We start from the raw sequence: 27,465 nt of genomic DNA, 5'->3' as shown, positions 1-27,465 counted from the left end.
CTTTTCCATAGTGAAAATACTATTATTTCAGAGGACTCCTGGAAATCAGTTCCTGGTTTGTCTCCCGCCCTGTTTATTCTGACCAAGCAGAGTTTGAATGTAATGTGCAAGAAAGAAGTATTCACTTATTCACTCATGTAAATGAAACAAATTATCATCAAACGACTTGACACACCAAATGCTGGACTTTACTTGTCCTCATTCCTAATTAGCAGCTTTGAAATAGTTCTGAACCAGTCGTAGCATTAGTTTTCCCAAATACCAAGTAGTAAATAACCCAAGTATACCTTTTTTTTATGTTTTATTTAACAAATGTATTTAAACTCATTTTTATATCTATATATCTACCTACATATCTATATATCATTAGATACAAATATATAAAGAAAAGACTTGACACTATACACTATAAAAGAATATGTTATATATACTATAGCAGATATGCTGCCTATAACATAAATTATGGGTGGACATATGTAATATTATAAATACATAATTTTATATATAAATATAATCTAACTTATGGATGGTATATAAATATTATGTATTATAGTATATATGGTATATTACTATATACTAATATATAACAAAAGTTATTGTTGGTTATATATAGATGTTCATGCTAATTCTAATACTAATTTCTAATTCTAATGCTAATTTCTTGTACTTCCCTTCAGGTCATCACAGAACGTTTGTTCCCAGAAGCTTCACTGAAATGATATGGTTAAGAAATAATCTGGCCCAGGGATCCTAAAACAATCCTGAATTTTCAAACCTACTTTTTGTGGGACCTATTTTAATCAGTAATCAACTCTTTCCTTGACATGAATAAGTCTAGATTTTTTTGGGAGTTGTTTTTTGCTGTGATAAATTTTGGTCTATTTTTAAATTTTTATTCTTTTAGAAGATATCTTCCACTGCATTTCTCAAAAATTCACTAGCTTGAATGTCAACCAAGGCTGTGCTGAATTACGAATCCATAAAACCAAGAGTATATCAATAATATTTTTTAAACCACGTGTTTTCCCATATGACAGGAAAGAGGTAAATAAGTTCGCCTTGTTTAATAGGCACTAAAGAAAGTGTGTTGAATGCTTTTTGTTAACTTTGCCAAGGCTTACAATTCTGAAACGGGCAGTTATGCTTGGTGTAATTTTAAAGGCTTTCATAGAAAAGAATAAGATGGAAACTACTGCTTACCGCGTCCAATCCTTTTTAATGCTGTCCTTAATTACGAAACAAGTGCCACAGCCGTATTTGCTCAGAAGTACGCCTGCCACAGTGCCCGAGATAACACTGGGCTTCAGCACGAATAGTTTCTGACACGATAGCTCATCCAGGATGTCAGATGCTCATCCAGCACCATCTGTGCCAAGTCAGTCATCCAAGTTCAGTGACCTGAGGAATATGAGCAAACGTACCTGCAGAAAACGTCTTTTGTCAATGGGACGTGACTGCTGTATTGTGTTAGCACCTACTGTAGCAGGATTTAATAGCAACATAATCCTTGAAACCAGCACTTCAGCTGACAGGTTGACAGTAGAAGCGACAGAAAGATGGGAAGAAGAAAGTGAGAGGATATTACGTGATGCATAAAATGAAATCCTCTTGAACGCTGCATCACTTCATACTACAGGTCAATATTTGACAAAGACAGATGTTTAACCAAGTGTTCCTTAACACGCCAAAATATTATTTACTTGCCATCACGTTAACCAAAAGTATTCCTGTTAAGTTACAGCTACAAAGCATGGCGTCTACATGACAAATATCCAGGTTTCCATGTATTTGCTAACTATTATATAGTTATAGTTAAATACTCTCGAACTAAGCATTGTATAGAGGAAGGCGGTATGTTCGCAACATGTATGCACATACAGCTATGTGCAACATTCTCTCTAGAACGTCACTCATGTTTTCAGGTGCACCAGTGAACTGGCAGGACTACGTGAATAGAACAGCAGACCTGATATTAACTTAATCTCCAGTCCTTGGGAGTGGAAGAACTGCCTATGTTAGGAGCATTCAAGACTTCCAATTATAAAGCCCTCATTTTAGAAGCTCCTAGCTTTAATTATTTGAATAGTTTTTTCCATTTTGGGCCTCTACCCGAGGTACAATCTTTCCTTTAATTTCAGCCTAAACAATTTAACTCATGTCCAGTGCAAGCTCAGGAAAACAGACCTTTCTATTCTTTTTCCAGACTTAAAAATAATTGAAAAAATCCTAATGGCCTTTCAGTTCTATATCTTAGTAACGACTGGAAAGATGTCAAGGATATACATCTTGTCACAAGTATGTTGCTGGGTTGTTTTTTTTTTTTTTTGTCATATCTGCAAGACTGGAAAATTTACACTTTGAAATCTATGGCTGCTGGGATCAAAGTCCACCAAAGTGAATTTTGTCTGCGTTCACCGTTTGTGATGCCACCGTAGATTATGCAGAGTTAAAACAATTAACTGAAATAAAAGCTGCCCTTGTTTTCCTAGAAGAGAAGGGAGCTTGGCGAAGCTTTCGTAGCGCCAGATGGGAGAAAGCAAGAGGAGAAGGGACGAGCTAGTAAGCTTGCTGATGGTCTGCAGGGCAGCCAAGGCACAGCTGGCTGCAACGCACAGGGAGCAGCTCACAGCATGGCTCCTGGATGATAGGAGACTCTTCTGGGTGAGCTGCAGTGGATGGCTGTCCAGATTTCCATGTTGCCCAGATATCAATGGAAAAGTGATGGCCTGAGACAAGTGCAAAGGAGAAGACACAGCAGCAGCAAACAGACTTGGTTTCAAACTATTTCTCATTGTATCTTACCCAGGGCATATAATATTCTCTACTTAAAAATCTTCATGTAGACCATTTGTAAAAAACCTAGATTTTTGGCTGTACTATTAGGTAACAAAACCTAGATTTTTGACTTTAGTATTAAGAAAAGGCTGCAGGCATATACATCTTAAGCTCTAGTCTGAGCTGGGCTGATGTAATGCATCCATTTAGGACATGCTAGCACCCACAGTTTGTGTAGGCGCCCAAATACAGACTCCTGGTTTTGCTAATTTTGGTCTATGGTTTCTTCTGACCATCTGCGAAGTGTCCTGTATCTGTTCATTATCAGCCAGCTTCCCCCCTCCCTGCCACCACTACATCCATTTCTGACAATGATTTCAAATGAACAGTCACTTCTGTTTACTTTCTTTTAGTTCAATGTAGTTTGGTCACTGGGTACCACTACATAATTCTAATCTCTTGCAATTAGCATTAATTACAGTACGGGAATCTATAGAGTTGAACTATTAATCACGATAAAGTACAAAGAGATCACTACATCACTGCTGTAGTACAAAGTCGAATGTGCTGTGGAAAAACAATATTCTCATTATCTTACTTTTCCGAATCGGCATATAAAGAACTTGGGGACACTTGTTTTACTGTGCAAATCAAAGTGAAAGCGTTGAGGTAAACCTCTAACACTTATACTTGAAAATAACTTACAGAAATTTAAGGAAAAAAGGTTTTTTGTTAGAGAACACCATTAATGACTGTCAGGAGTTATTCTGATAATTTATGTGTATGTGATTTACTTTAGGTGCAAGTTGTTTCATGGCTTAAATTAAGGCAAAAAATTATGTACCAAAATATTACAGTAGAATCAAGTTTAGTTTATAGATCATTAATTTGTATACACTTGTTTCACAGCACCTTTAACAACATTTCGGAAGAACAAGTTAGTAGTCCCTGCATATGACTAATAATTAAGTTATTTTGGTGTTTTTTTTTTTGTTTTAACTACTCATTTGAATAAATCAATAATTCTTGAATAACAGTGCCTTTTAATATATATTTAATCACAAGCTTGGTTGACTGCTTGGTCAATGTTAAAAAGAAACACTAGAAGTAAAATCAAATGACAACTACCAAGTAGGATTGCAAACACAGACTTTGCTATCTATTTTCATCATGAAATAGTTTTCTTTTGTGTTTTTAAGGGGAGTCAACATGGGAATATTTCTTATAAAGACCTTATATATAGGCACATATATAGAAAAAAGAATGCTCAAAATACATCAAATAGAAACCAGACAAATAATATAGGTATTTCTAGAGGTCACTTCCAACCCCTACCATTCTGTGATGATTAACTGCTTTGAGATTTTTTCCGGAAATCCACCCATTGCTGCAGCTCTTCTTTAAGAAACCAAATGTGGTTTTTTCAACAAGCAAACAAATAGTGCTAATATTTCAAATGCTTCTATAACAACTTTCAATCTGAAGATCTTGACTTAAAAAATGTAAGAAAACTATCTTATCCCATATTGATACATTCACATTATAGAAAGTAGTGTATTATGTCATTTGTACTGAAGTACTTACAGAAGTAAGACAGCTTTCCCGAAGCTGAAGGTCAGGCGGAGACACAGAACTCAAGTGTATCTTCAGTTTAATGTTCTAAGACTCAGTGAGAGCCTCCTTCTGTTCATATTGAAAGAAATTCTTGTTTAAATAGAAAAATCAGTCCTTCCAACCACTTTGTAACACATGCATCTGAACTGGACTGCCACTGTAATTTTTGGCTTTTTATAGCCCATTATTACTGAAAAAACCCCACAAACTTCACTGGTTAATGTTTAAGTAAATAAAAAACACCCTCTGTATATAAAATTTAGTATGAAAGGTTAAAAATGGACTGGATTTCACTATCTTAATTCTTATGCAGAGAAGCAATGAGGTTTATTTTCATGCATCCTGATGATTAAACCAGAAATCAAATCTACTGAAATACATATATTCACTCTAGCAAAACGATCCACCACGTTCTACTGCAGAAAATGACCCCTTTTAAACACAAACAGGCTTAAACATTTTTATAGCTTTTCAACAGGAAAATCAGAGGAATTCAGTGTTCTATTTCTATATATTGCCTTGATCTCTGTCACTTTGGTAAAGTAAGCAGCTCTTAGTTACAAATTTTATAATGCAAAGTAATATCTGACCATGGATGAAATTTCATTCCAGAATCTTTATGTACATGTTCATATATATAAATATTACGCATATATGTATACACACACATAGAATATGCATGTATGTTTAGACACATATGCAGATACAGATGGACAGAAAGAGAGATTAATTCAGAGAAGTCTGTTATGCAAAAGAAGTTTTAAGTTTGGAACAATCCAAAATCCACCTAATACTCTTACAAAAGAATACATTTGGCCTGCTCTTAAACTGGAAATTAAATTGCTTTTAACTGCTGAACTTTGGAATATCTTATAGAAAAGCATCTCCTGATGTGTAATCCTTATTTGCGAAGAGAAGGGTATGGTCCCTGGCCTGGTCGCCACGCAACTGCACAGAATTACAAAACATTTTCTTAAGATGCGCTGCCCTGCGGTGTGATGAGTCTGCGCAGGAAAACAGACCCAACGGCACAGTTCTCTCTGAACATGATCACAAACAGACCAAATGCAACTGTGACATAAACTGTGTAAACCGCAGTTCCTTTATGAGCGTGTTCTTTACAATGTTGAGTGACTACAGATCAGAGAAAAAAGCAAGGCCTGTTCAGCTTCAGCCCAACACTGGGATGTGAAACTACTCACTCTCACAAAAAGAATGGAAAAAAAGAATGGTTATTGATCCACTGAGAGAAGATATATACACCTTTGCTAGCGACAAGCAATGTTAAAGCTTGGAAGCATCATTGTGAGGGCTTTCTTTTCTCTTTCTTTTCAAAATCCTTGACTTTTACCACACAAACACTTATACATTCCAATGTCCTCTCTAAAATATTTTTTCTTTTTTTTCTACGTATGAATTAAAAAGAAGTTTCCTCCCAAACAAAAAATGTTAATGTTTTTGCATTGTAGTTCTCTGAGATACAACCATCAAGGAGAGACTTCACTTTAGATGTGTACCAACCTCTCGATGCAAGACTAGAATCTTCAGAACAGCAATGTTCGTTAAGCCATACCTACAAATATATCAGATATACCTACACCATATACAGATACAGCATTAAATTATCTATCATTATTTTTCTTAATTCTGTAACACTATGTGGATTTTTCTAAAAATAATAGGTATGAAGAAAATCAGAGATTCTCCCAGTCATCATCTTCAAAAAGTGAAATTATTAATCACACTGAAAACAAGTAGCAATCAATGTCCCATCTGAGGGTAGTCAAGAAAGCCTCAGACTAGATATAATTGATTTCTACAGCTTTAACCAAAGCAAGAGGATTAATTCTCCTCACCAACGTTGCTTTATTCAGTTCAGTCTCTCCTGACCTTCACCATCACCTAGGATAAGGGACATACAAAAGGGAAAGCAGGCAGGCATGCAAACATACCCCAGATGAGAATCCCATGGCTATAGGAAAGCATCTAACAATAAGCCTTTTGGAAACAAAACAAAACAAAAAATAACCTCACAGCACCCCACCCACCCCACATTTTGCGTTCGTTTTCTGATGGTAAATAGATTTATTACATTAATTATCTGGTGGTGAAATATCAATTAAATAACGCACATTCCCAGAAAGAAGAGGGCTGCTCAAGCATCCACTGGTTTGATGTGTGTTAAAAAAAAAAATAATTAAATACATTAAGCTAGATTGTTGCTGACTTATATGGCTCAGTTTTTTCATGTTGTGGACCCCAACCCCAACCCATCCCTTGACACAGCAGTAATACGTGGCTGTAACCATAGCATATATGCTGTCAGCACTGCTGAATTCTTTAGAAAGGTGAAGCGAACGCCAGGTGGGACAGCTTACCTCATTCCTCTGAGATATGTACGTGAAGATCCATGTCCTTTCTAGACAGATGACTGAAACAGTTTCAGAGACCTTTTCAGCCCATACCTCAGATATTTCAGTTAAGGTGTGTCTTATGCAAAGAAATGTTGGTTTTGACATTAGCTAGAAATTAGTGCCAGCTGTAGATATGACAGGATCACAAGTCACTTGCTCACTGAAAATTCTGAAGTACAGCAGACTGTCTTCAGCCAGGTTTGTTGTGGCTATAACTGAAATGCAGCAAATGTCTGCTATGTGGCCCATATTTCCCTGAAACAAATTCATATTGTATTTGATAGGTACTGTTGGATAATGTTTGATTTTAGGATCAGACGTGAAAAGAGATGTCTTTTCTGATTATTTTTGTGCCCAGGATTTGACTTCTTTTGTCACCTAACATGGATCATCTTTTCTTTGTCAGTAGTGTGACTTCGTTGAGCAGTACTTCACCATCATTTGGTCAGGTCAGGAGCTTCTTTTCTTTTTAAAATTGTTGTCATTTCTCCAGGTAGAGAAAACAACTATTCTGCAATATCTACCTTTCAGTAGAGGAGCATATACCAGACATTGATTTGAAATAGTCACACCAGCAAGGAACACACAGCTAAAACCGGAGCAGAGAGCACCACTAAACGAAGATTTGTCTGTTTGCTTTTTAAACTGATTCAAAGGTGAGGAAAAGCAAACTAACACAACTAAATTACTTTCAAACTAGTAAAAGTTATAACGTGCTGCTGCGCGTACGAAGAAGAGGGAGTTTACAAGTTACAACTGCTTAAAACACTTTGTGCAAGAAGCCTAAAAACATTGCATCAGGCAATTCTGTTCCTAAGGCACCAGTTCTTGCAAGATTTTCATCTCAACAAGATGAGGTATATGAATTCCTAAATCAGACCAATAATGACATACACACAAAGAAGCAAAAGCATTCACTCTTCCTTCTCCTCCCTTCCTTCTGCTTTCTTGTCATAGGTCGTGTGACCCGTGAGAAACTGGAAGAATCCTAGGAGTCACAGAGCTTACCCCAACCAAAATGCTCCTCTGCTGGAGTGACCTAGGGCCACTGGTAGTGGACAAAGTGGGGTTTTACCACTGAAATTATATATTTCCTGTTGAGATCACCACAACTATAAGGGATGGAACTGACTTCCCATGACTGGTATCTAGGCTATAAAATCTTAACTTGGTTCTACCTGAAAAAATTTTTGTTTGAATCCTAAAAGCCATGACTCTGTCTCCAGCCCTTTAACTCAGCATTTCTGTCAGTGCTTCAGTGCTCAGAAATGAACTAGCTGTGACAGCAGCTAGAAAAAAAAAACCAAACAAACAAACATATTTTATTGTTTAAGTAAGCAGATTTGAAATTGTATTACTGAAAGGTAAGTATACATGGACCCCCGCTGCTCTGGTTTTACAGTTGCTCTAAGTTGTATTGTACTTCTACAATGTTTACACAAATACTTTTTTCCCCCACATTAACTGCCCCCTAATTCTTAACTTGATTTAAAACCTTATCTGCCCTAATGGTACATGAAATAGAACAGACTGAGAAAATACTTGAGAATGGCTGTTGTTTACAAAGAAACTAATTTATAGTACGCCGTTACTGATCAGGTAGAACAAGAGTTCGAAAAACGGACTGTATTACAAAGCATTTCTTCAAACATCCATTTTGGATTATTGCTGGAAGGTACTAATCGGTCTATTCTAGATTAATTTACAAACATTCATAAAATAGTGAAAAATGCATGCTTTAGAAACCTGGTACATTTCATGCCTCTGGACTAAAAAGAATACGAAGATGGAAGCAAGTGATGGGCATTTTAAATGTAGCTTAGTAGTGCTTAGAGTTTTTTTTCTTTTGTACTAACAGACTCTTCAAATTTTTTCTCATTTCTTTCAGGTGATTTTTTGTCTTCAGGTTTAGTCCATGGTGGGCTGTGCAACTTCTGTTGAAGGTGAAAATAGCATCAGTGTAAGCATTGCATACACGGTGTGCGCATACATAAGTAAATAAAAAAGTACGTTAAAAATCCATAGCAATAGTGCCACAGAGCCACATTTCTGTTAAACTGATGGATAAGCCTTAAACTGCTATAACAGAATATGATCTTTGTCAACTGTGTCTAGAAAAGGATTCGGATCTCTACTAAAGGAAGCGCCTCTAACAACCTTTGACAGTGCAAAACCGTACAAGTCTGATGCTGCGTTATAATCATGGCAATTTTAATCTTTTTCTCTTGGTCTATCAAATGAAGAGCCCATGTGCACAACTTGCTTAAGACTTTTCCGCTGGTAACATGGCTGCGTACAGCTTCACATAATTGCAGATATACAATTATTTTGGAAATTTCGCCCTTCACCTATTCCCAGGGCTACGGACATCACATTATTAAATTAAGTCATTTGACTACTAGGATAGTCCAGCTCTTCAAGTATGAAATAGTTTTGCAAATTGTTACCAAGCAGAAGCCATTTTGAACAAATGAACTGCAATCAGGTACAGTCAAAGTCTGAGCTGAGTAAGCAGTTCTATTTCAAAAGCATTAGTGTGGAAGGCATAAATATACTTCAAGTAATTGCATTCTTTACAAGACCGTTTAGTAAAAAGCCAAGAATTCCTCAGAAACAGAATACCTGAAAGCTTGTCTCTGTTTCTGCTGTCTTCGAACGAGACGTTGAATTACTGCGATTCCCCAAACATGTCTTGCCAACCTGTCAATACAAATATCACAGATAACTACTTTGTATTTTTTCCTAAAATATTCACGTTTTTCCTAAAAATAAACAAACAAATAAATAAAAAAATCACAGTGTTTTTTTTTAGCCTGGTTGAAGAAATGGAACAAACCAAGGTTTTCATAGCTATACAAATCCCATAGTCCCATCAGCCCTATAATAGTCTAATGTGACTGCCTGTTTAACAATTTAACACTTAATCTAGCTTTTTTCCTCATATTTAAATCTCATCACAAAAAGTGAAGTTTGCTCCTACAATGGTCCCATGGAACAGATCAGTAATTATAATTGTCTGTTACAGGTGAGAAAATAGTAACAAATAGCTGAAAACTAGCATTGCAGTTAGGCCTTCTCTATTGCTATTCTCTTGCCTAAACTGCTAGATCTCTTGGGTATAATAATCCCTGAGCAGGGACATGTAGAATAAATCCCTGAATGGGGAACTCTCATGACTCTCAAGGTACAGAAAAGCTTGTTAGATTCATTGCTGTCATTTTATTCTGGCAATAATGTCATTTTCTTTGCCAATGTGCTTTTTGGTAGCAGGGAAAATAGAGTTGAAGAGCATAAATAAAATTAATTACACGGTAGACTTTTGAACCAAAGGGATCTCGTGTTACAAGTCTTAAGTAGAGATTTACCCAACACTGAAATTTCTGCTGTAATTAAATAAGTCCCTTCAGGAGTGGGATTAATGATGCCATAAGTGAAGAAATTAGAATGTGAAATACAGTAAAATATTGATAATCTTTGGTCATTACTTTAAGATGTGTTCACATTGGAATTTCTCTTCTTGTTTTGTTATTAAAACTGATACATTTAAATGAAGTGAAAATAAACGAGGTTTTTTAAGTCATCAAAACTCTTTCCAACATACCAGTAATATTGTTTATTTTAAATTTTAACAGAACCCTTCCTCTGAAATGTTTCCTGTTTAGCATAAGCCCTTGAAGATTTTTGAAGATAAGTCAGGCCTAGATAGAGTGGTTTTTACACATCAGACATAATCCAACATATTAATGAAAAAGGGTGAAAAAATCATTATTATATGAACATGAGCTTTGCTCATAGGAATGAATGAATGCAAGCATGCCTTCAACAAGAAATTCACAGTAATATCCGCTACAACATTCGCTGTCGATTCTGTGACTTTTTTTTTTTATATTATGGTTGATAACACTGGTGTAGGACAACAGCTATTTGTCTCTAGGACAGCAAAGAATGATAAACAAAAAGAGGAAAAAAAAAACCCTTTAAATAGTATATTTGGAGGCAGTTTTTTGGACGGGCTTTCTTAAGAAACCGGAAAGTAAATCTGAATTCATCCCATAGCAGCTTAAATCACAACATGATAGAAATTACCCCATTCAGCAGAAAACACTGAAACTAAACACCCTAACATGCAAATTAAATATCAGGAAATTTTATAAATATCCTTTCAGTAGAAACAACATTAGACTAGAGTTAATTAAAAAGTAAGAGATTGACAAGGGGGATGAAAATTCATTAATTTTTTGCACTTGAGAAATTCTGACAGTCCCTTGCCTGTAACAAAGTTGATCTATGAACAGGTGTGAATACGAAAATGAAACATGTTATTAAGAAAACTACTTGGAGAGGAGACGGCTGCCTCCCTGCTGAAAGCTTCTAGAGAGACGGTGGTACTGCCAAGGATTTTATAGCACTTCAGGGGGGCTTTCATCAGGTTTAAGCTACTGAAGGGCTTCTGAGATGGTGCAGTTGAAGCGATTGATGGCGTGGATTCTTTCTCAAATTCTTCCCACCATACACAATAGCAAACAAAATTAGCTATTGGATTAATATTACATTATAGGGAATAATCAGGGTACTATTCATTAAAAAAACACAATCTATTGATAAAACACCTACTCCTCTTACAAAAAAAAAATCAAATAAGTGGTTTATGATCTAGATAAAAACTAAAGAGTGAGATGACAAAGAACAGACATTTTTAATCAAATTTTAATACTTCAAAAGCTTAAAAGCATGGTCTGGCAGGACCTGTATCTAATATATTTACTAGTGAGCTAGACTTAAAAAATGTTTTCAGCTTCATCACGTTTAGAAAAAAATGAGAGTTTCAGAGACATCTAGGTGAGCAGCTTGAGGACAAAAGATGTTATAGGCCAAAAAAGGAACAACTTGGTAAGGGTACAGCGGTGAAAATTTATGCCTGTAATATTTTGTATTTGTTCACTTGCAGTTGTTTTCTTTTCAGTAATGCACCCTATGGATCACTGCTGGAGAAAGATAGTAGAACAGGACCTTTTTCTAAACAAAGCAACTCCTATGTCTTCATGTTGTTAAAGCATAAAACATTCATTATTGATTCCTTGTCATGGTGAAGCCTTGTATATCATTAACAAATAAATTACGGATCCAACAGCAGTGATGACGTTCAATATGCCATCAGTCAACAGCAGCTCGATAGCCAAAAATTGTGACTGGCTTTGTATGTCCACTGGCTCTCGGCTTTTAGTCAGTTCAGTTCCTAAAGCTGAGACAGACGGGTATAAAAGCTTCTCCTGCTATAAGTGTGAACTGGGCTTAACACAACCTAAACATACACACCCTCACGCATATATACAAACACATGCACATATTTATGTGCCTGTATATATATGTGCAGGTACATGCATATGCAAACGCATAGACATACACACATACACACCCCCCCTTTCCCTCAAGTAAAGACCACCTCAGACAAACATGGAAACATAAACCCAATGCACTAGAACACCTTTCACAGCCATGAGTGACATACAGACAAAAAAAAGCCAAATATGAAACTTTTTTTTTTTTTTTTTTGCTAGTTCCCTCTAGACCAAGCAGTGGAAAGATTGTTTTGTTTGCTCTTCTGTGCGAGTCTCTCTTTCTGTCAGATTCAGTCCTGTGAGAGGTACTCTAATTACAAATATACAGAATGATAGCTTGACATGGTGGAAACTAGCAAAACCCCAAAATAATTGAAATGTTATCACGGTGGTTTTTCTATTTTATGAAGATGAGATTTTAGAAGTGCCTGCTGGAAGAGATACTGGGACTTTGCCAAGCTTTGAGTCGAGACTTCAGCATGTCAGGGATGCGAGGGCAAACTTGTTCCTGGGCGTTTCTCACACAAGAGCAGGTGCTCTGGTTGCCCCATTTGGAGATGGGAGAGTGAGGAAGAGGAACAGACTGGGGAGATGCTGATGCTGAAAGCCTCTACGCCGGACACTTACATTTCCAGCTCACGCACAAACCCTCTAACACCACGGAACAGAGTAGATGGTGCATTATCGTCACCCCTCGTCACTCTTCACTCCTTGCACCACCAAGGAGAGGAAGCCTGGTACAAAAATGATACTCCCCTCAATGGTCTCTGGTAGAGAGGTACATCCATTTGGGCAAAAAGCAGCTTTCCCCATTTCTCTCGGAGAAGATCAATTGCTGTTCTTCCAAAGAATGAATATTTTTAAAAAAAGATTATTACTAGGAAAGCTAATAAAATGCTGAGACTATAAGAAAATACTAAAAGCTTTGAAGTAGAGATAATGTTCAGAAGGTTAAAAAACCGCAAACAAACAAACCCAGAAAGCACCAAGTCCCAGAGATACAAAGGTCTCAAGTCAGTCTTGTTAGCTTAATGCAACTCCATTGACTCTCCTTGTACCATCGTAACAAAGCAGGATGTAATTTAAAATCTTGTCAGCAACACTTCAAGGATGCTTTGGTTTTCATGCCAAGTGTAACAACGTTTCACAATATGGACTGTTTTGCAGGAAGCTGTACGGAGCAGAGTGGGAACATTGCACAGAGGATGAAAGAGCTTTGTTTGCACATAATCTCTGTTGGTCACAGGTAAGTTTTTACATCTGTGCTGGCTTCATGGGAAGGCAGGGAACAGGCACTACTGTTCTGTCACCATCTGAACAAGCCCCGGGTAACTCAGGAGGCAATGCAGTCTCATATCTCAACCTCAGTGTAACTATTTAAAGTTTGGAACAAATATGAAACCATTCCCATTCCCCTTCTTAGAGCTTCCAGAGAAGTTCAGCCAGGCTCTTCAGCTACATGCCAAAAATTTTAAAAAAATAGGAAAATGTCTAATACCCAGAGGAAAATGAAGGCACTGTATCTAGATGATTACCCTTTGTCCCTTAGCTAATGTCCTTCCAGACATCCAGAAGTGTAGTATGTGGCTCTAGGGTCAACATAATAATACAACATAATAACGTTGGTTATTTTCTTGTTTGAGCCTGAAGGGATAGGTAGATAAAGAATGCAGATCAAAAGGCAGAGGACATGGCAGAGGCAGAAAAGACTAAATACCTGGGAAGCTATAAAGTAAGGAGAAGATAATTCTACACACATGCTTTGGTCTAGCTGAAAAATATCAATAAGCAAAATATTGCAACATTAAAAACAGTGCAGATTACTGTTAGCATGGCAAAAAGGTGTCTTTTAATGCAAGAGCATGATAAAAATACTTGAGCATACTGTTTTGTGTTTAATGAAACTGACAGCGAAACAGTTATCAATATTCTAACACTTTTCTAACTTCATTACTGAAGTCTATTTTCTGCCACTGGCATTCAGAACAAAACGGGCAGTTTGTCCTTAACTACATTCTGTGCTTTCTTCTTCCTTTAAGGAGGCTGAGGGTGGCAGCTTCAAAGGGAACGGTGACGGCAGACTAAGTCGTGGTCCCATTCAGACGCACAATCCCTATGTTCCCTACAGCAATACACTACTGTAATTCCAAATATTTCACAAAACCCTATGTGGCATACAGGCATTTAAAACACAACGCAAGCTAAATGTGTTTTTACACTTAATTCTTAATTCTCCAATTTCTTGTTATGCTTTAAATGGATGTTTTGGAGATTCAATTACAGTTTGCTGTATTCGTTGGCCACAAACAATGCTTACGTCACGAGGCTGGAAGGAGCATTTGGACCATTTCATTGTTTTCCTTGCCCACCTAAGCTTACCATTTACCAAAGCTTTAACTACAGATGTCACATTTATAGGTTCATCAAAGATGAAGAGGGATCCTGCTATAGATACTTCCTTAGCTTCCTAAACACTTCTCAATCAAGTACATTTCATCCCAGTTTCATTAGCATGTGCACACACAAGCAATCCCCTTTTTCTAAATTCAGGAAGCAAACCTTCAATGCTTATAATCACCGCCAGTCTTTTTCCAAGTACACAGTTAATAAGTAAATGATGACTAGTCCTTGAAGTAGTTTTATGAGTCAAATAATTGAATCAAACCAGAAAGATGGATTTCTCTGAAGCTTAGAGTTCTGTCTCCTCTCTCATCTCCCAGTTCCTTAATATTTTCTTATTTTAATAAAAATTATAAAAAGTTAATGTGTTGTATCAAACTATTAGAGATAGATCCCAGAATAAATTAATTTTATCGAATAATCTCTACATTTTATGTGTGGAAGCATTCTTTACTTTGCCATTAATTTGTTCTGACTGGTATGCCCAGTATGTCTCCCATATTTTGTAATAATAGGCATGTAAACAAACATTATATTCAATAAATTACATATGCTGTATTTTTATAATAAAACATCAACAGGGATCTAACATTCAAACACTCCACTTTAAAAGCTCTAACACATAGTGCTGAAAATTCCAAGTAGTGAAAGCTAAACCTTTCCCAAGGAAAAGACTTCAGGAAAGATAAAATCTGGAAACTTTTATTCAAATGTGTTTGATAGCTGGCCATGCCATTTCACTGTTTTCACTGCCTTTCACTCTTCATATTGCATAATTCCTTCTTAAGGTCTCCTTAAAATTTAGCTTGGCCAACGTTTACAATTTTTATGACTAAGCACAACAGAAGTATTATGATTTTCTACATGGTAGAGAAAGAGTTAGAGCAAATTAAGTGATGTTGAACACTTGTTACTTGCTCTACATAAACTTTAAGAAACACATTAACGATCTGTTTGTGTTTGTAAAATAAAACTTTCACACAAGGCCATTTTGTTTTAAGCAATACATGTCATATATACAAGAGGAAAAATTGTGGAGAACAGTAAGCAAGAAATTTAACAAGACAGAAAAATTGAGGTGAGGCATATGTCTTTAAATACTGTGCTGCCTTTATCACTTTAGTGTGCAGTTTGATTAGCAAAGTATCTTTGTATGAATTTCTGATTATAAAATATGCAGCTTGATCAGTAAAGTATGCAAAATTTCAGAAGTTACCGTATTCAGTTCACCCAGTGAATTATACAGCAGAGATGAAGAGGTTCACAGCTGGATGTATAAATTACAAAGGTGGATCAGCCAAGTGTGCATCTTCATTTAAAAAGAATTTTCAAAAAGCCAGTTAAAATTCAGCATGTCCCTTGGCTATTAAACTGTGCAATTTGATCTGCAAACCACTGAACAATATAACTAGAAGGGTATTCCATTGCATCAACACAGCAAATAAGAACTGGTTTTCTTACTCAAATAATCGTGCAACGTATCACAAGTGAACAGGAAATTAAGAAGTTTGAATAAATGATATTATATCCAGCTCTTACAGTTAGAAAATAATTCCGCTGATGCTAAAGGGTGTCATACAGATTTAGCAGACCAAACATTGCAGCTTCAGCATCCCTTTGCATCACTACAGACCTCCTTTTGGCATCAGTGGGCACTGCAGCAGATATGCGGGATGTTTGTAGAGTACGATGGAAGAGAAAGTAGTGAGCTAGTTCTGAAGAAACTAAACCAGGTACGGGAGAAAAGGATGGCAGGGTTCAGTCAACTGAGAAACTAGATATCTTGGTCGTCATTAGACCAGTTGTGTCCACAGTTTATTCAAGGATATGTTTTATCAGATTTGCTTGTGAATTTATTACAGATCTGTATTTCAATCTCCTTTCACCCTCGTTGTTTAGAAGAAAGATATGGAGCAAGACCTGTGTGAAGTGCGCATGTATGTTTTCATAAGAGACATGCAGTTTTTCATACTCTTCTCCTGTTTTAGAGCACAGTGTACTGCATGGATGGTTAAACTAAGATGATGTAACTTCTTATGACCTTCATAGTCCTCATTTAGGGAACAGAATTACCGAATTCACTTTAAGAATTTTATCAGGTTGAAATTTTTTTATAATGATGATTTCTTTTTTTCTCTCTCTACTTCCTTGGGAGAGAAATGGGAGAGTACATCGTGATCAAAGCTCTGCCATTGAAACTGATAGAGAAAAGTGAAGCAAGATGCTGTTGTGGTTGCTTAGAAACATGTACCAGTTTTGCTCCAATACTCAGTGTCCTCTGTCACGGAATGATTAATGAACACGCAGTGTTTGTTTACTGCAGGAAATTAAGGCAGTAAATAAAAGCACTATCACTTTTATTCATCAAAGAAGACCCTACAAGGACAAAGAGCAAGAAACCTAAGATGAGAACAGAGAACCAAGAATCACTTTCTAAATTTTTTTTGGTTCAGCATTACCAAACAGGTGGTTTTAAATGACGTGTTATAAGGAATTATTTGATATGAAAAAGGGACAAAGTACATTCCAGTGTAAAAGCCGAAAAAACCCAAACTCCCAAAAGCTTTTGGGAAGAGGGAAAAGGGAAACAGTACATGGAAAAGAGCTCTGCAGAAATCTGGTTCCGCACAGAGACTTTCACAAGCCAGTCATAGGGAAAACATCTCCAGACAAAACTAAGATAACATAGTACCGACAAGATTCCTCTAATAAAATACAAGTAATCTAAATAATCGAAACTTTTAAAAGAAAACTGAAGTTAAGATTTTTTTGGTCTTTGACAAATTTCAGATGATTTGAAAGAATCAGAATGTTATATTACAGGATATCCTACCTACTTCTGGCTACTAGAGGACCCATGTCAAATTTCATAACAGGTATGGTACCAGCAGTATCTAATTTCTAAATTTGCTAATATAATTTGGCCTGTCTGTCTCCCATTTGTTAACAAATCCTTATTTGTTCTCATACCAATGTAAAGTACATTAATTACTATGAACGTGCATAAAACCATAAAGAAGAAATTGCAACAGGATTACAAATTTGAGACAGAGAGAGGGACGCTTAGCCATACAGAGTACAAAATATCAGCTGAGACTAGCAACTAGCTATTTCCATTTATTTCTTTGCCTTAACAACTGGAACATTGCGTGGTCTTCTCTAGTCAGTCTTTACTACAGTAACTTTTCCAAAATATATATCACACCTTGTTTATCAGAGACACAATCAGAGGATCTTTGCAAAGATCCTGCAAAATCCTTCTGGCTGGGTGTTGCTTTGCAGCTACCTGCACACAGAACTAACTCCTGACATTCTCTTTGAATCATACCAATCAATTGCATTTATATTAATGAGAGGCAAACAGAACAGTTTTTATTTCTAATTGAACATGGAAATGAATAAAAAAAGTTATACCTTAAAAGTCCCACTTAATGTAAAGAGATCGGGTCTTTTCTCTATCTGTAAGTTTTTAATAGGGATAAATACCACACTGTTTACGGCTTCCTTGCTTGGAGGTGTGGCTGTCCTAACAGTCTTTTATGTAACTTGGCTCTCAAAGCCATTCATTCCTTCAACAGACAACTGCAAGCACAGCACAGTAAAATTTTGTACCCACTTCTTGTGTCTTAACCTTTTTTTAATGCAAACAGAATGCACCTACAAATACTCCATAACATACCCATTTTTCCATTGGAAAATGCTTTTCTAGCAGCAATATATTTAAAAGCAAGACAAGACTGACTATTTCCTGCTCAGTTTTCCAATAAGCAACATTATCTAGCAAGGCACAGTGAATTTGAATACCCCTATGGTATGTTTTCTCTAATTTTACTACTTTTTCCTCCATACAGGAGGTTTTGTCAAATACAGATTTAACAAACTTTAAATGTTAAAATTCTATGGGAAATGTGAGTCCCATAGAACACAGAATTGGTCTAAAAACAAAATAATTAAGATATTAAATGATATAAAAGTTAATCCTATTATTCAAATTTAGCTATATTGCCTAATTTATTTTTCTTTGAATTATAATGCTACTTAGACAAAGGCAGGGACAAGGGTTAGATTTCAATTTAACTTGAATCATGAAAAATAGTTTGACTCCTCAAGACTTCTAACTCCAGTTGGAGTCTTCTGCTTTCTCAAATTTTTCAGACCAAGTAGCAAACAATGCCAACTAAATGGCTAAAAATACTAGTTGCCAGAGGCACAAAAAGACACTACCACACACTGATCAAAATAACATCCTTGATTTTATCGAGAAGTACATCATTTAGGGGTCCTTCATTGCATTACTTGATACTGAAATTAAACACTCTCCTGATGTGTGAAATGCTTTAACAACTTTTGTTTTGCTCCCTGTCTTAATGTATTCACTTCTGTAAAAAAAAAGTTGAACCTCTGCTTGAACCTCTTTCCACAAACATTCACCCTAAATAAAGTCAGCCTCTACCTAAAGTAACTATATTCCATCAAAATTTCCATAACTTTCTCTAAATGGAGTTCACTCCAACTTCCGAATCTTGTCTTATTCTTTCTTCTCCCCCTTCCATTTTTATTAATAAGAGATGAAGTTTCCTTCATCTTTAGACATTAAGAACAGTGCACAACAGCAAATTATGAACCTTTCTCCCGGATACACAATTTCTCCTTGTCTCTGCCCCTCTCTAGAGGATGCCGTAGAAGGGAAGTCACTTATAATTGATAATTAAACTAGCAATTTATTTGTAATAAATGGATAATACGTAGAGATTTTTACAATTTGTTGGATACTCAATTACATGAGATTTGTTTTCCAAACTTTTTGTTACCTTGCTACACATTGTTATGCTCGCTGCCAGCAAGCTACCCAGTTACCTCCACAGGAGTTTGTTATGTTTGGAGGAAGGTAATGTGTTCAGTACCTCACTCAAGAGCTGTTGTGACAGGCTTTTTCCTGCTGTCTTCTATACCTCATCTGCAAATCAGTCAAGGCAGCCCTATACTTTTTGGACTATTGAGCAGACAATACACTTGCTCAACAAATTTTGTCTCTCTCATTCTTTCTGTTTTTTCCTGCTTCATTTGTGTTGTTATAATTGCAGCCATAAGACATACATTTGGGATTTCCGTTAACAGCTCCCACCGTGCTGTTTGAACGAGAGTTTTGCCTCAGTAAAAGCAGCAGATTTAGCTTTCTGTCAGATGTGTCACAAGAAAAACACAGCTTATGGCTTTCCTAGACTGGCAGTGGACAAGATTACATACTTTCAGCTATTACACTGTCACCTCTTACATCTCCCTGAGGGTTCTGTTTAATCAAATGAAGCTTCTGTGACAGCTGTCCCTGGTTATTAGCGGAAACAATATGTAAACAAGGTTCTGCATCTTGCTGTATTGCAGTGACTCTTCAACCAGGGACAAGCCAATTCTTGAAACGGTTAAACATCAAAGTACAACTTTTCCACTGCTCCCCTTCCTGCAACAGCTCTACGAGTTCTATTAAGCAGTATTTAGAAGAAACCCAGAGTATAGCTTCGTAGACTGAGAGAGAACAGCATTTGGTCCTCAGCTCTTTAATGCAGACTTACAAAATATATGTACCAGCTTGACTAGGAAAAGCAAGTCACATCACTGCCTAAGGCACTAATGTTTTCATACAATCCAGATTAGAGCCTGATTTCTAGGTGAGCTAAGCTTACGTCTTGAGAATCGCACTCCTGGATGCTCTGATTTTCTTCCTTTCTCAAGGCGACATGAAGATTCTCTTTCTCTGCTGAGGCATTTCGCTGGATGTGGGAAATAAAAAAAAAAGAAAAGAAAAGAAAAGGAAAGAAATAGTTAATATAGATAAGTCACACTTGAAAAATCAGGATAAAAACAAAAAACCAAGAGGTCAGATATGGCAAACTGTTAACTACTTTACACACTGCATTTTCAGCAAATTTTATAAAGGGAATGTTTAATATACATTCCCATTAAGGCACGCCACTGTAAAGGATTACTTCCATGTAAGTAATCAAGACTTTCTATCTGAAAACTGACCATGCCAAAGTGACTTGGTGGCATATTGTTTTATACGTTACTAAGCAAGATCATAATGAAGTAAAAATTAAATTCCATTTTCTTCTGTGCAAACATTGGGATGGTGGGCTGGGTAAAGGAGGGGGAAATAAAGCATTTGTAGAACTATATTCCTCTGACTTGTGGATTCTGGGAAAGATTTAGGCTCTGAGTTGAAGCTGTTTATGATCTGGTGTAGCTTACTTCGGATGTCTGCGGTCTCTCCCTGCTGGGACCTCGTGTCATTGTGATTTGGCAAAACGTGTTCCATTTCATGCCCTTCGCTTACCTCCTTACACTCAAAACAGACTGCTTTGTGGGGCGGTTACTCTACAATCCATGCTATCAGTTTACATAAGCAGTGAATTATAGTGGCCATTTTAGGCATGTTTTTCCATATTTCCTGCAACTTTTAAGATTCAAAGGAACACGAACAGGATATGTACTGCTTTTTTATACAGAGCTCGCAATATATTTATACCTCAGTATTTTTTAATTTACCTTGATAGCTTCACAGTATTGCAGTCTTAAACATTGGACCATGGCATAACATCACAGGGAATTATTTCAAAAAGAAATGATCCACAAAATCTGGAAAATGTATTGCTAATTTAACTGGATATCCTGATACATGTATCATTGCTTGTACATCACAACTACATACCCTGCTGAGACATAAAGTAACTAAAACAGCTGGGTGCACCGTAATTTGCTGATAGTCATGAGCTGATCTTGTTATTTGTTCTGCAGAATTATTTGTTTAAGAAGCATTAATCTTCTGGTGTCTAATTCAAAGCCCACTGAAATTCATGGAAGGAATGTGAATTACATTAAAAATTATAAGTGTTCCCAAAATACACCTTTGCTAAAAAAATCCCCACCCCAAAACAAAACAAAACCTCCCAAATCCAAGGCAATAACTTATTCTTACTCTGATACGAATATTGCCAGAAAATAATCAAATAATCAAACCAAAAAACAGCATTGATGAGCCTCTCTTTTTGTTACGAGTTTCAGATCATAAAGAGTTTCTAACTATCCTTAGGGAACTGACTTCCATCAAACTGTCTGCAAGACATGCTGAAACTCTTTGGATGGGTGGGGTCAGGGAATAGATCAAACAAATTTCTCTGCAAACAAAAGTTAGAACTTTCAAACACCAGTTTTGAAAGCGTGAACCATCATTTCCTTATGTCACTTATACTAACAAATACAATGTTTTCAAAAGCGATGGAGAAGAGAAGAAAACAAACCTGGCTCATGACTATTTGCAATGTAGTCTCTATTTAACAGCCCTCCAGTGAGGAGTTAAGTTTTATAGAGCAATTGACCACTAGAAAAAGTGACGAGGAGGTAAACAGAACAAAAAATATTAATATAAATAATTGTTTTGTTAAATAATGAATGTAGTTTCATACCTATATTGAGTGACTTGCCTGTTTGGACTGAAAAAATTATTACAGTTCTGCAAACTTAAAATTCCTTCCCATCGAATAAGAGAAGCGTCTGTACAGTGAATGATAGTACACACATTCACCTCGTTTCTTGACTACCTAAACCAGTAAATCCACATGGGATGCACCAGGAAAACCAACCAGCTTGAAGCTGTATTAGCTCAGGAGAATAAACGCCTGTTAGTGCCTCTTGTTTCAGAATCTGAATCGCGCTCAAGATTGCACTTTAGCAAGTTATACACACAACACGTACACCTGATTCCTCAGCATCACGTACAAATTTCTACAGAATGAAGGGAAATTTGGGTGAGGCTGTCATCAAGAAAGCACTTTCCCAGTGTCACGTTTTCAAGTGTTTACAGCATTTCTTACCTCTAGGAAAGTGGAAAACAGGACAATTTCCAATTCTTATCCTCTTTAATATTCAAACTAGTCAAGTGCAATATTATATCCTAGAAGTTGTCCTCTTTTCTCTCTCCCAAAACAAAATATCAGATTTTTTTTTTAAATGTTGCAGTTTTCATATGATTGCCTTAACAAGTAGGATCAGAGTCTGTAACAGCCTTTGAAAGTCATTTGCCACTGCTGCACTGCTCAGACATCAGCCAAGGCTAGGGAGCAGCCACGAGCCTGCTTCATTCCCTGTCTGGGTTCTAACTGATAAACAGCATATCCCTTCAGCTATTGCACAACCATCATATCCAGTTATTTTTCATATTGTTACCTGATGCTGACATTGATCTGCACATCTTGAGTTCTAGTTTAAAACACCACCACGTTTCTCGGAGAGGCCAAAGGATGACAGCAGAACAGAGGGCAAGAAGGCCCTGGCTGGGTCCTGTAGATTTGAGTTCTGTCCTTATGGCCAGAACTGCACAGGGCTGTCTTCCATATTATGTAGGTAGTTTTAGTCTATAACATTTTAAGACTAAGACTGACTTCTTACATTCTTTTAAAAAAAAAGTAAAAATAAAAATTAATATTTTTGAAGACTTGTCTGTATGCTGATGATGTGGGAGTCCAAGGTAGACTTTGCAAAAAAGATACTTTGTTATTAAAAATAATCTTTTCTAATAAAAAATGATTATGCTATTATTTGTCTGAATGAAGCCTATTTACTAGACTGACAGCTTATCTAATAAAAATTCTATCAAGTATTCCAGAGTGAAACCATTTGGAAACAGTTTCTGAACTCCTTCCCAATTTGCTTAAAGCTTTCTGAACCCTCCTTAAAGCTTTTCAACATGACATTTCACGTGTGAACATTTTTTTCAAGGATCATCAACCCTTTTATCTTTTTGTCTTTGAAAAAATTTAGAAATTACAGCATCTTCCTGGAGAGACTTTACAAGCTTGACTAAAAACCAAGCTTTGAATTTCAGATACTTGAAATAAGAGAATTGTTTACAGGGCATTTAACTTATATGCTTGCAGAGGAAACTATCCATTGGTGTGCGCTTTGCTTGCAGCAAAACTTGCAGAATACTTACGACAGAGAAGCAAGCCAAACTCATTATTTCTTTCTTTTCCAAAGTCTGCACTGGAATAAATGACAGAGCCCAATTCTGCTTCATGCCTTTGAAAATTCCTTCAGTTACGCTTTATGTATTTTTCATTTCTAATATCAAATAATTTTCTTCTCACAGCATGCATTGTTATTATAATGTCCTCAGCTGCTAAATAAAACTGCAAAATTAGGTCAACTGAATTTCATCTTTCAAAAGGTTTTTCGACTTCAACATCAATTCTTTCCTATATTAGAAATAGTCATATCAGATCTCTCTTCTTCCCACATGGTTTTTTAGCATGACTGCACAACTCTTACTCTAGTCATCATTTGTTCCTGTGAGACGTCAGCGTGCTATTGACAGCACTACTTGCCAGATGACCTGCCAACACAAATATGGGTTCCATCAATGCATTTATTTCCCATTACTTGGATTCTCACAGATTATTCTTTTCTACATTAAGGGTTTCTAGTGATATCCAATTTCCATGTAAAAATAAATACTTAAGGATACTCATACTGATCTAACGGGAAGATTGCATGGCCTTTTCAATGTAAGCAAACAAACTAAGCAATTTCTGGCAGGCTGCAAGTTCATGTTACCCAAGAACCAAAAAAATCCCCCAAAATACCGGTTCTATGAGAGCCATGATGATTTTTCTCTAACAATGGGCAATATCCTGATATTCATATTTGTGTCCTGTCGTGATAAACTTTCAACACAGAAATCCTTGGAATTTGCCCAGAAACACATTTTTTGCTACTGAAGATTTCACTGGCCCAATCTACAAGCATTCAAAAACCACCTACAGTGAAGACTTGCTAGCCTGTCTGACGTGCCTCTGTGCCTGGCTGCTCCGCGTGACATCCGCCTGGCACCTTGAGTGAGACCAATATCAGAGACCCCCTGGGCTAAGGGCGCTTCTATTCACATGCCTCCGCTGCGGTTACTAAACAGATGGTCTGCAAAGGGGCTACAAACATGAAACAACAAAGACTTGAGTCATTCCCACTTCCCAGCACACACAAACAGTTTGTGCTCTTCTGGGAGGTGTCGCATTCCTTTGGGATAGAAATGGCTTATTGTCATGTCTAGGATACCCAAAATTGCTCAAGAATTTGTAGTGCTCACTGTGAAAAACTGGAACAGTTTTGTACGTAGCAGGTGGATGAAGCTGTCAGAGCTTTTCTGGGCAAGATGCATAGTGCAAGAGCCAGAAATACCTCTTTTTCAAAGTCAGTTCTGTCTGACTGCTCCTGGAAACCAGGGACTTTATCTGTCTATCACACGCACACACAGGCCAACTCCCATGTAAGACCTCACATATTTACTTTGGTCAAGAAAAAGGTGTCAATCCTGTCACCTTATCCTTCCCCTTCTTTTCTGAGTAGCACCATTTGCAATTACAGAAGATCACAACAGCGTTTTGGATCGTATGGCAGACTTTTGGCTTGCCCTCCTAGCCCTACAAATGTCAGATATTTTATAGTAATCAAGTATCTATTATATCTTTCCACAACAAAGATCACAGATAAATATGTATTAATATCTATGTAGAGTATAAAGGAAATCATCGTATCACATTTCTTTATATCCTGAATTTAAAATCTTCCACAATTTAACTCACATGAAGAAATAAATGAGAAGTCCAGTTCTAACAGCAGTAATCACCCTATATATTTCCATAACAGTGATGGTCGTTGTATACGTATATTTGTCTGTGTCTACAGTAGAGGCAACTAGCTTTTCTCTACTGCACAATCAATATTATTCAACAGTAAGTGGGAGCGGCATAGCACAGTTTTTATTTGTAATTAATGCACATCTACAGTTACATATCTATATGTAACAATTATATATATACAATTGTACACACATCTGTAGAAAGTCTTCTCAAAGGACTGCAAATCCTACAATGTAACAGAACTTTAAACTTCTACATATTGTTTCTTAATTAAACAGAATTACCCTTGATTTTTTTTTTTTTCCCATTTGCACTATATTCAAATATCTTTAAGGCGGAAAATAGCTGCTTAGTGGTATATATTATGTCAACACTGAGCACTGGGCATGACAACCAGAAGTTTTGCAAGTAATCTAGGACAACGTAACTCCCATTAAAAGTGAAAAATGTTAGGACGTCTAACAGGGATACTAGAAGACCACATTTTCTTTTCTTCACATTTCACACACATTTGTGTTGGTTGTAATGGAGTTTCTCATAGATGAACATTCATAATAACTTCAAATGGCTGAACATCCATCAGAGGGAAAAGATTTGTTCTTTCAAATAGATCATCTGCGATGATGGATGACATATTTTGATGTTAATTTCCTGAATCACCCTTTTCATAACATTACTACAAGTGCAAAATTTTCCTTCACATACGCATCCGTCTCCCAGCAGTATATTAGGTTGGACACTATATGTACACTATTGTTTTAAAATTTTTCTTTAAGTGTTCTGGGGTCCTTCCTCTCTTGAAAAAACTACTTCAGAATGAAAAAAGAAAAAAAGTATTTGAAAAGTCTCATTTGTCAGGAGCCAGGGACGAGATCTCAAAGTTTTCAAGCACTGCTTGCAGTATTTCCTACTACCTAATTCTTCCATTTAAAGTCAGTCTCCTTGGGGAAAAAAGTAGTTACTAACCACCTGGAACCAGTGGAACTCCTGTCTAACTGAATATCCTTTCTGCATGAGAGCCAGTACAGTGTTCCCTGAACTCCAGAGAGCTGGAGGATGATAGTCTACTGTCAGAGACCAGAGCAAAGTCTCTTCTCCAGGGGAGTCCAGCATGATGTGTAGCAAACTCACAAATGTGCTTAAAGATAAGAAATAAGCGCAGAAACAGAAGATGAAAATAGTAATGTGTAACCCTCCTCTAATAACATACAAAATGTGTTTGCACTTACAGTACGGAGCGAAACTCCATTAACTATGGTCAGGCAGCTAGTGTTTCAGTTGACACCCACATGCCTCCAATACATCTGCAAGGGGCTGGTAAAGGAGGCAGGACTTGTAGGAGAGCAGTGCCCTTCTACAGAAATAGCTAGAGAGCTATTCTAGGGTATCTAAATAGGCAGTGGGTGCCAATTTAAAAGACATAGGTATGCACAGAAAAAAAGAAGCCACATCTGTTTATTATTGTGCTCTAAATCCTGCTTGCTTTTTCCTGATACAGCTTCTTCTGAAAGCGTTACATTTTCAGATAATTTAAATACATTTTTTTCTAGTAGAACCTTAAACCAACATTTTCAGTTGCCTCACTTCCTTGTAACAACTGCAGTTTCTTATTTATATTTCCATGCAGGGGGGGAAAAAACCTCATGAAAATGTACACGGTCAGTTTTCTCAGGATCAGTAAGAGCAACTCTGCGATGATTCATTGTACCTCGGTTTTAAACACAGAGTCAAAATGGTGTATTTACTTAGATTTAACTGCAAACAAGATAGAGGATACTAAGTCACATATTTTGAGAAGATTAAGCAAAAGTAAAAAAAAAAAAAAAAATTAAATTCTGGTAAGATTATACAAGAGAGCTAAAATGACCTAAATTAACTGAAAGCAAAACTTCGAAATACTTTTCCTTGTGAAACCCATAAATAATAATCTACATTAAGCTGAGGACAAAACATCACCGTCTCCTTGTCACACAGCAGACATGGATATATCTGTATGAAACTTAGGAGATAATGAAAAACTGACATTATTGAAGTCAGCTGTTAAGCAGGCTGTTCAGGAAAATTAAACTCTAAAGAGAGCCCCATATATCACACAATTTCAGAAACCAGTGAGGCTACACATTTACAGTCCAAATTTTGTTTTATTGGGTAATGACCACCATAAAGAACCTAAGTAGTTTTAAGTAGTGCTTAGTTCACACATACGCTACATGTGTGCGTATATAATTTATAATA

General features: G+C 36.6%; 1 protein-coding gene across 3 annotated transcripts in view; it reads right to left on the bottom strand.

Moving 5' to 3' along the window:
• Nucleotides 1-8,168: 8,168 nt before the first annotated feature.
• The window catches only part of LUZP2 (leucine zipper protein 2), a 201,006-nt gene continuing 181,709 nt past the window's right edge, over nt 8,169-27,465 (bottom strand). For 2 of the 3 annotated variants that reach the window (XM_086472208.1, XM_086472206.1), the window contains 3 exons: nt 20,224-20,310; nt 9,426-9,503; nt 8,169-8,737 (listed from right to left, as the gene is read on the bottom strand). In XM_086472208.1, coding sequence (XP_086328334.1) covers nt 8,633-8,737; nt 9,426-9,503; nt 20,224-20,310 — 270 coding nt within the window. In that variant the 3' untranslated portion in view covers nt 8,169-8,632. Of the gene's footprint in view, nt 8,738-9,062; nt 9,066-9,425; nt 9,504-20,223; nt 20,311-27,465 lie in introns of all 3 variants that reach the window. The other variant, XM_086472209.1, reaches the window with a different exon arrangement.

The sequence above is a fragment of the Leptosomus discolor genome, chromosome 12 (assembly GCF_034619465.1).
Source record: "Leptosomus discolor isolate bLepDis1 chromosome 12, bLepDis1.hap2, whole genome shotgun sequence".
Classification (NCBI taxonomy): Eukaryota; Metazoa; Chordata; class Aves; order Leptosomiformes; family Leptosomidae; genus Leptosomus; species Leptosomus discolor.
The sequence above is the reverse complement of the archived record's forward strand: the minus strand, read 5'-3'. Positions and strand labels throughout refer to the sequence as shown.